At 39.3% G+C, this 15,555-nt stretch overlaps 3 protein-coding genes across 4 annotated transcripts in view; 2 read left to right on the top strand and 1 right to left on the bottom strand.

Moving 5' to 3' along the window:
• The window catches only part of ALG14 (ALG14 UDP-N-acetylglucosaminyltransferase subunit), a 925,968-nt gene that overhangs the window by 805,704 nt on the left and 104,709 nt on the right, over positions 1-15,555 (bottom strand). The gene's annotated exons all lie outside the window — the stretch shown is intronic.
• LOC126073261 (TLC domain-containing protein 4-like) overlaps positions 1-15,555 on the top strand; it is a 70,425-nt gene that overhangs the window by 30,766 nt on the left and 24,104 nt on the right. The window contains exon 6 of the mRNA XM_049879727.1: positions 2,469-2,542. Coding sequence (XP_049735684.1) covers positions 2,469-2,542 — 74 coding nt within the window. The remainder of the gene's footprint in view (positions 1-2,468; positions 2,543-15,555) is intronic.
• LOC126073259 (TLC domain-containing protein 4-like) overlaps positions 2,484-15,555 on the top strand; it is a 231,307-nt gene continuing 218,235 nt past the window's right edge. Inside the window, exon 1 of the mRNA XM_049879718.1 lies at positions 2,484-2,542. The gene's annotated coding sequence lies outside the window, so the exon portion shown is untranslated. The remainder of the gene's footprint in view (positions 2,543-15,555) is intronic.

Genomic DNA, 15,555 nt, shown 5'->3' with positions numbered 1-15,555 from the left:
GTGCAGGAAACCCAGGTCCAAAGGATGCACTCTGCTCCTGGCACTGATTTCTTGGTGGTATGAGGTCCTCCTGTTTCTCTGCTTGCTTCATTTTTTATATTTCAGAAGAGACTGGCTCAAGACCCAATCCAATCTTGTAGATTGAGTCCTGCCTCATTAACATTACTGCCACCTATCCCACCACATTAATATCATAGAGGTAGGATTTACAACACATAGGAAAATCAGATCGGATGACAAAATGGTAGGCAGTCATGCAATACTGGAATCATGGCCTAGCCAAATTGATACACGTTTTTGGGGGATGCAATTCAATCCATGACAGTTGCTGTGAGTCAGAATCAACTTGACGGCAATGGGTTTATTTATTTATTTTTAACTTCCCTTCTACTTCTTTCCCACTTTCCTTCTCTATTTCTGTCATTCATACTTATATTTTTGTATTGCTCTTATTTTTAAACATTTACATTTTATTCAATAATCATATTAAGTTTCCCTTTATCTTCAATGATCCTAAACATAGGAAGTAAATAAAAGGTTTATCTTGATTATATTAAAATAAGTTTGTTTTACAACCAGGATTCTGTTTCCTATCTAATTCCTAGAGTTTCTAATTGCCTTTTATTTTTTCTTGCATTATCTGCCTTTATCACACATTTCAGTTGCTCCATTTCTCAAGGAGAGCATCAAAGCTCTGAAATACCTATTCTCAGGTTCCCACTCCCCAAGCTCTCCATCTTCTGGCTCCAGTCAAAACAAGCTGCTCTCTAGGCCTGCTGCCCAATGGCCTGGGACTTCCATTCTTTTTTTTTTTTTTCTCCTGGAAATATTTATTGTCAATCTTTCATTTCTACTACAGAAGACAGTTTGGGTCCTAATATGAGATGACCTTTTACATACATAATTTTTTAACTTAAAATGACAGTATTTTGGCTCCCAATCACAGTAGGACCCACAAGGAAATACTGAATGCTTATTTCCCATCACCTTAATAAAGAGAACAGACACGTCATGGGTGTGAGGGTATTCTGGATACCATGTTTTTGCTGTTCACAGGCAACAGTCCTAAGTCTGACCATCAAAATTACTCTTAAAAAGCAGACTATTAAAGAAACAGACTTAGAAAGTCTAGGGCAGAACCAGAAAACTTATATCCTCCCCCACCTCAGGCTGTTTTTTTTTTTTAATTTTTATTGTGCTTTAAGTGAAAGTTACAAATCAATTGAGTCTTTCATACAAAAATTTATATACACCTTGCTGAATACTCCTAGTTGCTCTCCCCATAATGAGACAGCACACTCCTTCTCTCCACCCTCTATTTCCGTGTCCATTCAGCCAGCTTCTGTCCCCCTCTGCCTTCTCATCTCCCCCCTAGACTGGAGCTGCCCACATAGTCTCCTGTGTTTACTTGATCCAAGAAGCTCACTCCTCACTAGTATCATTTTCTTATACTCCAGTCCAGTCTCTGTGTGAAGAGTTGGCTTTGGGAATGGTTCTCGTCTTGGGCTAACAAAAGGTCTGGGGTCCATGACCACTGGGGTCCTTCTAGTCTCAGTCAGACCACTAAGTCTGGTCTTTTTATGAGAATTTGAGGTCTGCATCTCACTGCTTTCCTGCTCCCTCAGGGGTTCTCTGTTTTGTTCCCTGTCATCGGTTGTAGCCAGGCACCATCTAGTTCTTCTGGTCTCAGGCTGATGTAGTCTCTGATTTATGTGGTCCTTTCTGCCTGCTGGGCTCATAATTACCTGGTGTCTTTGGTGTTCTTCATTCTCCTTTGCTGCAGGTGGGTTGAGACCAATTGATGCATCTTAGATGGCCACATGGGACGTCCTTTCATTACTCTCCTGGGTTGGAGCCTTTGTTTCCTGGATCCTGTGTCTTTAACTTTCTTGGTTTACTCACTCATTTTTCTGTAGCCTATCCTCAAATAATTTCCTAAGAATCCATGTGAAAGCAGTAAACTCAGTAATTTTTGCAAGTCCTGCAATCATTTTATTTTCACACTATCTGGTTCCATCATTATATCTGTTGGTGGCATATGGATGTGTAATATATTTAGCTAATTCTCTATTGTTATGTGTTTGTTCTAAGTTTCACTGTTAGGTATAACTCTGAGTGAACATCTTTAGATCTTCATATTTGTGAACATGAATAATTATTACTAATATTACTAATGGTTATTTGCAGCAATCAGTTCGACTTGAGACAATTATTTACAGCCTGTTTGTTTAAGTGAATATTGTATACAATATACTATCTTTTTAAAATGCTATAGAATACCAAGTATATTTGTAAATCCTCAAAAAGAAGATATAATCTGTTTGGCTGTAGAAGGTAGAAAAGTCCTTGGGTTTTTTTTGATATTAAGAGTATCATTTTATGCTGAGAAGGTATTGAGTGTTTCTTCAGTATTTGGAGTTTTGAATTAGAATGTTATTGCTGATATTGTGTTTATGTTTATTTTCCAGAAGGAAGGAATACTGGCATATATTGGGAATTTTCGCCTGATAGCAGAGATTTCCACCCCATTTGTGAATCAGCGGTAGGTTACTGATATCATTGTTAAAGTTGTGCTGTTTATTTTTAGTTTGGGGAAAGATTTTTCTGTGATACTAAAGCTACTAAATAAAAAATGAACATACATGATATGAATTATTACCACCATTGTACAAATGAGGAAGCTGAGACTTGGAAAGGCTAGAGTAACTTCTTCTGACTTCTTAGCTAGTAAGGTGACACTAGCCTTTTTACCTAGCTGTCTTTACAGCATGATAATGTTTTATTATACTTTCTTCCAGGGCATTTGTTATGAATTGAATTGTATCCCCCCAAAATGTGTGCCAGTTTGGCTAATCCATGATTGCCAGTATTGTGTGGTTGTCCTCCATTTTGTGATCTAATTGTCCTATGTGTTGTAAATCTTAACCTCTATGATGTTAATGAGACAGGATTAGAGGCAGTTATGTTAATGAGGCAGAACACAATCTACAGGATTAGGCTGTATCTTGAGACAATCTCTTTTGAAGGATAAAAGATAAGCAAGCAGAGAGGAGAGGGACCTCATTACCCTCAAACAAGAAGTATCAGGACCTGGGGTCCCTGTGCTGAAAAGCTCCTAGACCAGGGGAAGATTGATGACATGGACATTTCCCCAGAGCTGACAGAAAGGCTTCCCCTGGAGCTGGCACCCTGAATTTGGACTTCTGTTGTCCTAAACTGTGAGAAAATAAATTTGTTTGTTAAAGCCACCTCCTTGTGGTATTTCTGTTATAGTAGCAGTAGATAACTAAGACAGCATTCTTATACCTCTATGATGTATTCTGCAGGATGAGCTGTTTTTCCCCGAATCTTAGTTAGCTGTGCTGCTATAACAGAAATACCACAAGTGGATGACTTTAAACAACAGAAATTTATTTTCTCACAGTTCTGGAGGCTAAAAGTCCACCACGGTCTTGACTGTGTCGAATCCTTCCTTCTTGGTAGCCCTGGGTATTCTGTGGTTCTTGGCGGCCCTCACAAGGCATCTGTCTTCCCCAGTACCTGCTTGCTTCTGTGTCTGATCTGCTCTTTTTATAACTCAGAGGTGATTATGTTTAGGACACACCCTATACTGGTGTGGCCTCATTAAAATAACAAAACTCTATTCCCAAATGGGATTATATCCAAAGGTTTAGGGTTTAGGATTCCAATACATATTTACGGGGACACACTTCAATCCATAATAGTGGGGAAGGGTTGATATATGAAGCCTTTCATGATTTAGTACAGGGATAACACAGAGGATTGGGAGTGTCAATTAGACTCAGGTGAAAGCCTACTCTGTATCAAGCTTTACTAATGATTTAAAGGATCCAGGTAACTATGAGGTACAGGCAAAGCAGGGAGAGGCTCAGGACCATCAGTATGGCTCCCTAAGTCCTTTTTGGATTGGGCACGTTCTGGAGCACCATCACCCATGTGTAAGTGAGGTGCGCAGTTCACATCTCTGACATAGAAGGAGTGCTCTTGGTTATAAAACATCTCAATTTCATACTCAGGTAGTTACAAAGCTTAAATCCATACGTTCCAGGTTTGTTTAACATAAGCAGTCCTAGACTAGGTATATCCTGCTAGAAGCATTCCATGGATGAAGACTCTCCTGCTACAAATACTGTTAGTCTATCAGGAGGTCTGTTATTAGTATGCTTACCAGGAGATTAGCCTGAATCACCCATCTTTTTTCTTGCTTACGGGGTCATCCTTCCACCCCCAAAAGGAGAGAATGGATTGCAGATCTGCTGTGAAACTTTTTCTTTCCCAAATACTTATATGCTGTCTTATTTTGTTTGCTGCTGTTTCATATATTGTAATCTTATATAATCAGTTCCTAAGGGGCTTGAGCCCAGTTTTCAGAACATTTTTTACATAACTATCCTGTAGTCCTTAAAAACTCTGATATTGTGAAAGTATAAGAGTATAAAGGGAAAGAGCACCTTCTTTGAAGTCTAAAGACTTGGATTCAAACCCAAACTCTCCCACTTAACACTGTGTGTGATGGAAGATTGTCTGAGTCTCAGTTTTCATATCTATAAAATGGAGAAGATGATACAGGCCTCACAGGTTGTTGTGAAGGTAAAATGAAATTATATACATAAAGCACCTGGCAAAGTGTTGTCATTCAATATATAGTCAATAAGTGCTAAATCTAACATATATTCAGTATGCTAAAACCTAGTAAACACTGAAAGTTGCTGTTGTTGTTAGGTGCCATCGAGTTGGTTCCAACTCATAGCAACGCTACGTACAAGAGAATGAAACACTGCCTGGTCCTGTGCCATCATCACAATTGTTGTTATGCTCAAGCCCACTGTTGCAGCCACTGTGTCAATCCATCTCATCGAGGGTCTTCCTGTTTTTTCTTAACCCTCTATTTTACCAAGCATGAGGTCCTTCTCCAGGGACTGGCCCTTCCTAACAACATGTCCAAAGTATGTGAGACGCAGTCTTGTCATTCCTCCTTCTAAGGAGCATTCTTGTTGTACTTCTTCCAAGACAGATTGGTTCATTCTTTTGGCAGTCCGTGGTATATTCAATATTCTTCGCCATCACCATAGTTCAAAGGTGACAATTCTTCGGTCTTCCTTATTCATCGTCCAGCTTTCACATACATAGGAGGCGACTGAAAACACCATGGCTTGGGTCAGGCACACCTTAGTATTTAAGATGACATCTTTACTTTTCAACAGTTTAAAGAGGTCATTCAGCAGCACATTTGCCCAATGCAGTTCTTTTGATTTCTTGCTGCTTCCATGGGTGTTGACTGTGGATCCAGGTAAAATGAAATCCTTGACAACTTCAATCTTTTCCCTTTTTACCATGATGTTGCTTATTGTTCCAGTCATGAAGATTTTTCTTTATGTTGAGGTGCAATCCATACTAAAGGCTGTGGCCTTTGATCATCACAGTAAGTGCTTCAAGTCCTCTTCGCTTTCAGCAAGCAAGGTTGTGTCATCTGCATATCACAGATTGTTAATGAGTCTTCCTCCAATTCTGATGCTCCGTTCTTCTTCATATAGTCCAGCTTCTTGGATTATTTGCTCAGCATACCTATTCAGATTGAATAGGTATGGTGAAAGGATACAACCCTGATGCACACCTTTCCTGTCTTTAAAGCAACCAGTATCCCCTTTTTCTGTTCGAACGACTGCCTCTTGATCTATATACACATTCCTAATGAGCACAATTAAGTGTTCAGGGATTCCCAAGCGTGTTCTGCCCTTTTGGGTTTCTATCTCTAGGTCTTTGCACATGTCATTATAATACTTTGTCTTCTCGAGCTGCCCTTTGAAATCTTCTGTTCAGTTGTTTTACTTCATTTCTTCCTTTTGTTTTAGCTACTTGATGTTCAAAAGCAAGTTTCAGAGTTTCTTCTGACATCCATTTTGCTCTTTTCTTTCTTATCTGTCTTTTTTAATGAGTTCTTGCTTTATTCATGTATGATATCCTTCATGTCATTCTCCAGCTCGTCTGGTCTTCGGTCATTAGTGTTCAACGCATCAAATCTATTCTCGAGATGGTCTCTAAATTCAGGTGGGATATACTCCAGGTCGTACTTCGGCTCTCGTGGGCTTTTTCTAATTTTCTTCAGTTTCAACTTGAACTTGCATATGAGCCGTTGATGGTCTGTTCTACAGTCGGCCTCTGGCCTTCTTTTGACTGATGATATTGAGCTTTTCCATTGTCTCTTCCCACAGATGTAGCCAATTTGATTCCTGTGTATTACATCTGGGTAGCTCCACATGCATAATCACCATTTATGTTGGTGAAAAAAGGTATTTGCAAGGAAGAAGTCGTTGGTCTTGTAAAATTCTATCGTGTGATCTCCAGCATCGTTTCTATAACCAAAGCCATATTTTCCAACTACCAATCGTTCCTCTTTGTTTCCAACTTTCTCATTCCAATCTCCAGTAATTATCAATGTATCCTGATTGCATGTTCGATCAATTTCTGACTGCAGAAGTTGGTAAAAATCTTTAATTTCTTCAGACTAAACACTGAAAGTGATTAGTTTATATTTGCTCTCTCTACCATATCCTCTTTGCTTGTCAACCCAGTATAATTAGGCTTCTGCCTCTGCCATTTTGTTGAAGCTGTGTTCACTTAAGGCACCAGTGACTTCCGGTTGCAAATTCCAGTGAGCTCTTACTGGTGCCTGTCTTAGGACTTGATGCTGTTGGTCACACCCTTCTTCTAATGCTGCCCTCCCCTTGCTTTCATGGCATTGCCCTCACCTCATTCTCCTTCCATTTCTGAGACCACCCCTCTCAGGAGGCAGTTTGTTAAATGATTGTACTCCCCAGGGCTCTCTTCTGGGCCACTGACTTTCTCCTGGGGTGAGTTCTTCCATTCCCAAGGATTCAGGCTATTACCTATTTGTCGATGTTGGTATAATGGACTGTGCATGAGTTTTGGAATCAGATGAACTCTTGAATTTAACTGTGCCATCTCCTATGGCCTTAGGCCAGTTACTTAACATTCCTGTACCACAGTTGCTTTCTCTCTTGAAAAAAATAAAAAGAAGCATATTAATGTTGCTTGCCGTTGAATGGATTCCAACTTATACTGACCCTATAGGACAGAGCAGAACTACCTCACAGGGCTTCCAAGGGTGTAATCTTTACGTTAGGTGACTGCCACGTCCTTTTTCTGAAAAGCTGCTGGTAGGTTCAAACCACGTACCTTTTGGTTGGCAGCCAAGTGCTTAACCACTGTGCCACCAGGGCTTCTATATTAATATTATCTACCTCTTAGTATTATAGTTCTGTTTTCTCCTCAGGTGGCACTTCAAATTAGAAAAGAAAATGTGAAGCATCCCTGGTTAAGTGCTTGGCTGTTAATGGAAATGTTGGTTGTCGGAACCTGCCCCAGCCCTGTAGGGGAAAGATGCAGCAGTCTGCTCATGCAAAGATTACAGCCTTGGTAACCCTATGTGGTAGTTCTACTCTGTCCTATAGAGTCTCTGAATTGGAACTGACTTGACAGCAACGGGTTTGGTTTTGGTTTTTAAAACAGAAGGCAGCATGCTTCCCTCTGTATCCTCCTCTTGTTCTCTCTTGTTCAGTATGCGGCCCAGCTGTCCACTCGGTGTACCTGTTTGACACCTGGGAATCATCTTTGACTGTTTCTGGCTCACCTACATTTGGCCCATTACCAGGCCCTACTGTACCACCTCCTAAATGTTTCTTGCCTTTGCCATCTTCTCTCCATCTCTGTTGGTGCCTAGTTCATCATCTCTTGCCTGGTCTACAGCACCAGCCTCGAACCCTGCACAGTCCGACAGTGTAGCCAAAAGCCACATGTGGATATTTATATTGAAATGAAGTAAAATTAAAAATTCAGTTCCTTAGTCTCATGTAACATTTCAGGTGCCCCACAGGCCCATGTAGCATGGATGTGGACAGCACATATATAGAACATTGTCATTACAGCGGAAAGTCCTGCTTGGCAGACCCTATTCCACAGTGATCTAAAATACAAAAATGAACACACAGCTCCCCTGGGTAAAACCTCTCTCAGTGGCTCCTACTGCTTACAGGATGAATGCCGAGCTCTTTAATGTGACCCAGAAAGACCTCCAGGTAAAGCTTTCTTATCCCTGCCACTTCCTCAAACTCTTCTCTCACACCAACTTGCCCATCTTCAGGCACAGCCTCCTGTCTCCTTACTCATCCTTCAAGGCTCAGCCCAGGAACCAGTCCCATACTAAACTCCATCACTTTCCAGGCTCAGTTAACTGTCCCTCACTTGTGCTTCCAAGATAGTAGTGTATGTTTATAACATTGTGCTCTGTATATTTTATTGTAACGTTCTTTTGTTTCCTTTTTCCTATTTATCTCTACATTTTGTTATGTCAGGGGACATATTTTGTTAAACTTTGCTCAGTCTAGGGTCTACACAGTTTCTGGCACATACCTGTTGCCGTCACAAATCTTCTTCTTACACAGCCACTGGTGGGTTCAAACTGCCGCCCTTTTGGTTAGTAGCTGAAGGCTTAACCACTGTGCCACAAGGGCTCTTGTCTGTCACATGTAGCCATTTAATTGCTTTTTGATCACCAAGAGGTGATCAGTTAAATTTTAGTGAGGTCCATTTCTTGAATATGACTCTGATTATGAGATTTTGAAGCAGGGAAAAGGTAACTTTGATACAGGAACCTCGACTTGTTTTTGTCTGAAACAAAATTTCAGAAATTATAAAATTAACCCAGAAGAACTAGATGGTGCCCAGCTACTACCACTACTGCTCTGACAGGGATCACAATATAGTAGGAGAAAAATGTAGAACAAAAAGACCAGACTTACTGGTCTGACAGAGAATGGAGAACCCCCCAAGCTATGGCCCCAGACACCCTAACTCAGAACTGAAGCCACTCTTTAAGTCTTCCTTTCAGCCTAAGATTACATAGGCCTATAAAACAAAACAATGACACCTATGAGGAACATTTTTCTTAATTCAATCAAGGTGCCAAATGGGCAACACCTGTCCAAAAGCAAGGATGAGAAGGCAGGAAGGGGCAGGTAAATTGGACAAATGGAAACAGAGAAGCCCTGGTGGAAAGGAAAAGGGGGAGAGTGCTGATACATTGCAGGGATTGCAACTAGTGTCACAAAACAATTTTAAATTTTTGAATGCCGAGAAAAAAATGTGAATTCTATCCCAAGTGAATCTATAAATGTATTTCAATTTTAATAAAAATTTTACCATATTAAAATATATATATACTAAAAAAAAGAAACTGTAAAGTTAGAGATAGTTTATTCTTTAATTTTATAGTAAAAAGGTATACTGTGCTTTTATCTGAAAGCTCTGGGCCTTTGTAAAGTAAGAAAATGAGAAGTGAGTGGGGTTGGAATATGAGTAGGACAAATGGCATAGTGTGAGTAGCAGACAGTATGACAAAATTGGGCACAGCTTCTCAAGTCCTTTTAAAGTTTCCCATAGTTTAATTGTATTCTTTCTACTTTGTGGTATTTTCATATTCTCTTCATTTTAGAGCTTTGAATAATTTAGGAAGGCACAGGGATGCATGGGGAGAATATAAATTAAAAAGACTAGAATAAAGTTAGATGCCTTGGCTTTAAATTTCTGCTGCTGATTTTTACCTTTACATCAGGTTTCTTTGTAAAATATAATGGTGATAATCTCTTTCTAAACCAAATGCCCCAAACTTATGAGGACATATTTTTTAATTGCTATTAAAATTGAATACCTTACACAAACATGGAACCTATGTTTCTCAATATGTTTATTCAGTTTTTATTATTATTCTCAGTGCCTACATGCCCCAGTCCCTGCCTTCAGGGAGCTTCAGGTATACTGCCAAGTCTATTTCAAAGTCTATATAAAATAATGAGCTAATAAAACAAGACGTGTGGAAAAGGGCAAAATAAAATAAAACTGCTGTTAATAGTATATAACAGAAGTTCTTGAACTCTTTGGTCTCATAAATTATTGAGGACTCCATTGAACTTTTTGTCTCTGTGGATATTATATCTATTTATATTTACTATATTGGAAATGAAAACAGATATTTAAAAATGTTTGTTTATTAAGTAATTTAATAGTAACAGTATTGTATGTTAACATTTTTTGTTTGAAAAATAACTACATTACCACAAAAAGAAATTTGAGAACAATGTTATTTACATTTTTTGAAATCTCTTTAATGTCTGGCTTAATGGAATTCAGCTGATTCTCAAGTCACCTTGTTTTTTTAATTTTTATTTTTAAAGGTCTACTTCTGTTTTCAATCTGTTGTGATAATGTAGGAGTATTTTAGTAGTCCTTTCAAATAATTATGGATATTCTTTTTGGTACCATACCAAAACTCACTAAAAGATTATTTCTTATAAGTTAGTTATAACATAGGAGTCCCTGGGTGGCACAAACAGTTTTAAGCACGCAGCTACTAATAGAAAGGTTGACAGTTCAAATCCCTATAGGGCACCATGGAAGAAAGGCCTAGCAATCTGCTTCTGAAAGGTCACAGCCATGAAAACCCTATGGAGTGTAGTCTACTGTGCAGTGCATGGGGTGACAATGAATTGGAATCAACTCCATGGCAACTGGTTAGTTCTAGCATGGAATCTGAAACCATTTTGTACCCTGCTATGTTAAAATCCACTGCGCTTAGGATGGATATTATAACAATGCATGATTTTTTATCATCATGCATTGGTCATTTGGAAAATATTGGTTTACTGAGTAGATCTTCTAAATGTTGACACGTTTATTATATAATATAAAAAACTGTATTAGTTAATATCACCACTGATCTCAATTGAAATGTCTTTTAAGTATTGGGAAGTTGTGACGTCCACAATGGCTTTCCAAAGCCAGATTTTCCAAAATTCTAATTTTCACATGGAAGTTCAAATTTTCTTATTGGCAGCAAGTACTATCAGTTCTTTTCCTTGAAGTGACAAGCCTACTTCATTCTTTCTGACACATACCATACCACAGTCACATACCCAAGTCTAAGTAACCAAAATTTGTCTCTCAGATATTCTTTCAGGTAAAGATGGTATTCCTTGGAAAAATCAGGTAGTTCAGCTCATGACTCAAACAGTCATACAAGGGTTTGTCCTCAGGGTAGCCACTGTACTTTTCAGCATAATTTCTTTGTGTAATTTTGATTTCATCAGGCAGAATATTAAAAAGATGTATACTCAAAGGTCATGAGTTAATAAAACTAATAATTCTTATGGCTTCATCAAGAACATTCTTAAGTTTTTTCTTCCTTTGGTTCTTTTTAACTGCAAGCGTGTGGAGGTAAGAGTCCAATGACTGAGTGCTGTTGGTGCCATTGCCTTGCTTTGTGTAAGACTCCAGCAGGTTTAACCACCATGCTTTGGCACCATCAGTGCAAATGTCAACACAATGACAAAGGCAAATAACATATTTGTATTATTATGAAAATTGTTTTGACCACGTGGACGCCCTGGAAAAGAGCTCATGGGTCCATGGATCACAGTTTGAAACCTGCTGGCATAAACTAATTGCTGTGAGCTCTTGGGCAGAGGAGAGATTATTACTGATTGATGTTTCTCATGCAAGGCTTCACAGAGAAGGCAAGACATATTCTTAAAATCTTTCAGGATTTTGTAAGAAGTGGATGGGGAGGAGAAGCCTTACATTTAAGGAGAAAAGAATGAACACAGGTTTTTAAAAAGTGGAATAAACAAGCTGTCAGTAAGAAAAAGTGAGTAGCCTTGCAGTATCAAAGAATGTGTCTTAGGGAGAGGGTGGGTAAATGTAGAGAATGTTAAGTGCCAGGGAGAATTGTTTGAATTTGACCCAGTAGACAGTGAATATACATTATAGTGGGAAAGACATTCTGAAAATAGCATTGAGTAATTCTAATTTCTGGTATGTGTAGGATAGATTGTAGTGGGGTAAGACTGGAAGGAAAAGTTGGGTTAGCAGGTTAGCATCCAGCATGTACAAATGAAAACAAGTAAGGGTCCTCATTAGGATTTGGGAATTGCAAGAAGATGACAAAATAGAGATTTTGAAGGAAGAAAAAACTAAATTGGCAATGGACAAGAAATTAGAGATAGAGAAAAGGGAAAGGCTTAAGATAAGTTCTACATGGAATCCATTAGGATGAGCCCATTAAAAGACACGGGGACAGGTTTGCTTCAAGAGATAGTGATTTCACTGTCACTGAAGACATCTGAAGAGAAGCTACAGGAACATATGATGGAGTAGGTGAAAAAGGGATTTGAGCATTAGAGTATTGGGTGGAAGAGGTGCTGGTTCACAAACCTAACAGCTTATCAGAATCATCTGGAAAGCTTTTTAAACATGTAAATATGAGTGTGATTCATCAGGCCTGGGAAAACCAGAGAATTTCTGTTTGGGCCAAGAAATTCCCAGTTATTTTGTTGCAGCCACCTGCCAGTTGAACCAGATGACTAAGTTCTAAAGGCCTCTTTCAGCTTTGCTGTTGTTACGTGCCATTGAGTCAGTTCCAACTCACAGTGACCCTACAGGACAGAGGAGGATAGCCCCACATGGTTTCCAAGGAGGAGCTGGTAGATTTGAACTGCCGATCCTTTGGTTAGCAGCCGTAGGTCTTAACCACTGCTCAACCAGGGCTCCTCTTTCAGCTTTAGGACTCTCTAAAATGAAGTAAACCAGTTATATTGAGCGCACACACACACACACACACACACACACACACACACACACACACACACACACACAAAGTTGTGGGGAATTAGAAAGACTAGGAGAGAAAGTCTTGAGTTTGGTTTGGAGATGTTGGGTAAAAGGCCAGAGCACTTGAGTAGAAATAATACTAAGAGCTAGAGAGGAATTTTGGAATGATCAGAATAGAGGTGATATTTGAATCCATGAGTAAAGATGGTAGTTAAAAGATAAAATTGAATGTCTAGAATTGAGAACTAGGAGAAGGAAGAATAGATACAATGACGGAGTAGCTTAGAAGTAGGAGGGGAACCAAGATAATGTTGGGATGGAGGGCCACTTCTCTAAAACTAAGGCCCTGAACTTTCCAAGGTTAATATTTATTAAATGCAAATGTCTACATGTCTGAAAGAATTACATGTGCAGCCAAGATATAACTAGGGTCAGCTCAGGACGCAGTCCCTGTGTTGAGTTGCGGGAACAGTTCAGCATCAACATCCTCGCTGGAGTTTCTCCAAGGATGTCAACAAAGATCCAGTTTGTTATGCACAATAACACTTCTTAAAATTCCCTTCATTCCTCTTACAATATTTCCTGGACCCCACAGCTTCCCTAGAGCCTCTCAAACTTCTGTCTCTCAACACCAAACTCCTCAAACTCACCAAACTAGCACCAGGCAGGAATTGATTCTTTGCCCCTCATCCCCTTCTCTCACTTTTCTTTCTCTACCAACAAGTAGTCCCCCTCCTCTCCTTTTTCCGAATATGAATCGAACCAAATGATTCCTTGTAGTTTTTAAACTATTTTAGTGGGTACCACACTTCTGCACGATTGACTCCCAGAAACTTAATTGAAAAGTTTAATTTACTTAGAAGGCCAGGGAGAGGAAGGAACGTTAAATAAACAAGACAGAATTTTCTCTAGTGGCCTGGGAGGAGGATTGCAAATGCATATAATTTGCCATCTTTTCCTTTATACCTGTCTTAGTAATGACTATGTTGTTGTTAGTTGCTGTCAAGTCAATTCTGACTCATGGCAACCCTATGTATGTACAGTAGAACTGTTCCACAGGGTTTTCAAGGTTGTGACTTCTTGGAAGCAGATGCCAGGCCTGTCTTTCAAGGTGCTTCTGAGTGGGTTCAAACTGCAAACCCTTTGGCTAGTAGTTGAGCAGTTAACCATCTGTAGCACCCAGGGACTCAGTAATAACTATAAAACCAAAAAAAAAAAGAAAAAAAAAACCATTGCTGTTAAGTCGATTCCCACTCATAGTAACCCTACAGGACAGAGTAGAACTGCCCCATAGAGTTTCCAAGGAGTACCTGGTGGGTTCGAACTGCTGACCTTTTGGTTAGCAGCTGTAGCACTTAACCACTATGCCACCAGGGTTTCCAGTAATAACTGTAGACTATATGTAAAACAGAGTGCTATCCCTTTGTCCTTTCTTCCTACAGGCATGTCTTCCTCTTCCTTCCCTGCCCCCTTCCCTCTCAGCTTTAATATATATCTTCACAAACTCTTAACCTTTATTTGTTGGCATGAAAGAATGTTTTCGTTGTGTAAGGAAAGGTGGACTCCAACAAAGTCAGTGGTCCTTCGGACATGGGACAGGAGGGTGAGGAGGACAATTATTTAAATATTATTTCACCTTGAATTAATATAGAGGTTCTTTCCTTTGAAAGAGACTGGCTTGCAGACCAGGTTACTTCTCAGATGGAAAAACCGGCAGGAGTTAAACAAGGTGATTACATAGTAAAACCAAAGGACAAGTCCTTTAAGTCTGGGTTTGTAGATAATCACCCTTCCAGACAACCAATTTGGGAATTGTGTGAAGTAGTTGGAGAACAGGAAGTAGTCTAGGCTAAATGAAGTGTAGAACTTGTGATACTGAAAAGGTTATAAAGGTAGAGTCAGGAAGACCAGTTAGGTTATTGTAGTCATACAGGTAAGAGATGCTGAGGACCAAAAATTAGAGTGGCAGCAGTGGGAATGGGGAGAGTGAATCAGAGGAGGATTACAAAGAACTTCAGGAGGTAAAATGGACAGGTCTTGCTTAAAAATAGAAATTAAAACTAGAAACTAAAAAATTGAATACAGGTAGGAATAGTCTAAAAAAAAAAAAAACTAAATTAATGGTGATCTCATAGATAAGGACTGGGAAGATTAGAAGAGAAATAGCTTTCTACAAAGATGATAATGGAGCAGGAGAGATTGGATGAGGAGTAGAGTATTGGTTTTAGGCATACTTGAGAATTTGTGATTTGTCAGGTGAAAATGCCCAGCAAGAAATGAGAAATATGAAACTACAATTGGAGCTGAAGAGAGGACTTGAAACCAGAGATTTGTGTGATCTATATATACAGGGTTGGTGAGCCCCTGAGAATGGATGCAATGGTCTTGGTAGAGCATATAGAAAGAAATACATCCACTCCCCACTTATCCACATGGTTAGGTTCTGAAGACAAGGTTATTATGTGAAAATCAGCATTATGTGAAAATGGAGGATGACTACATCAGACCACAAAATGAAGGATGACTATATCATTCCATAACTTTCAAATTACATCATTAGATAACAGCCAAACCAGTGAGAATTGTGGCCCAGCCAAGTTGACACATAACCTTAACCATCACAACCAGTGTTAACTCTCACTTTACAGCTCGGCATTTGTTACTGCATCGTTAATGCACAAAATGGATGGTAGATTTTTTTCTACTGTCATAAATGTGAAATGATGCAGGATGAGATACTCAATAAGTGTGCAGTAGGTGTAGTCCCTGGGAAGCAGTATTTAAGGGACAGGTATAGGAAGTAAAGACCAAGACAGAATAGAGGATCAGGAGGAAATAATATCATGGAAATCA

This window comes from Elephas maximus, chromosome 3 (genome assembly GCF_024166365.1).
Source record: "Elephas maximus indicus isolate mEleMax1 chromosome 3, mEleMax1 primary haplotype, whole genome shotgun sequence".
Lineage (NCBI taxonomy): Eukaryota > Metazoa > Chordata > Mammalia > Proboscidea > Elephantidae > Elephas > Elephas maximus.
Note: the sequence above shows the minus strand (reverse complement) of the source record. Positions and strands in the feature narration are given on the sequence as shown.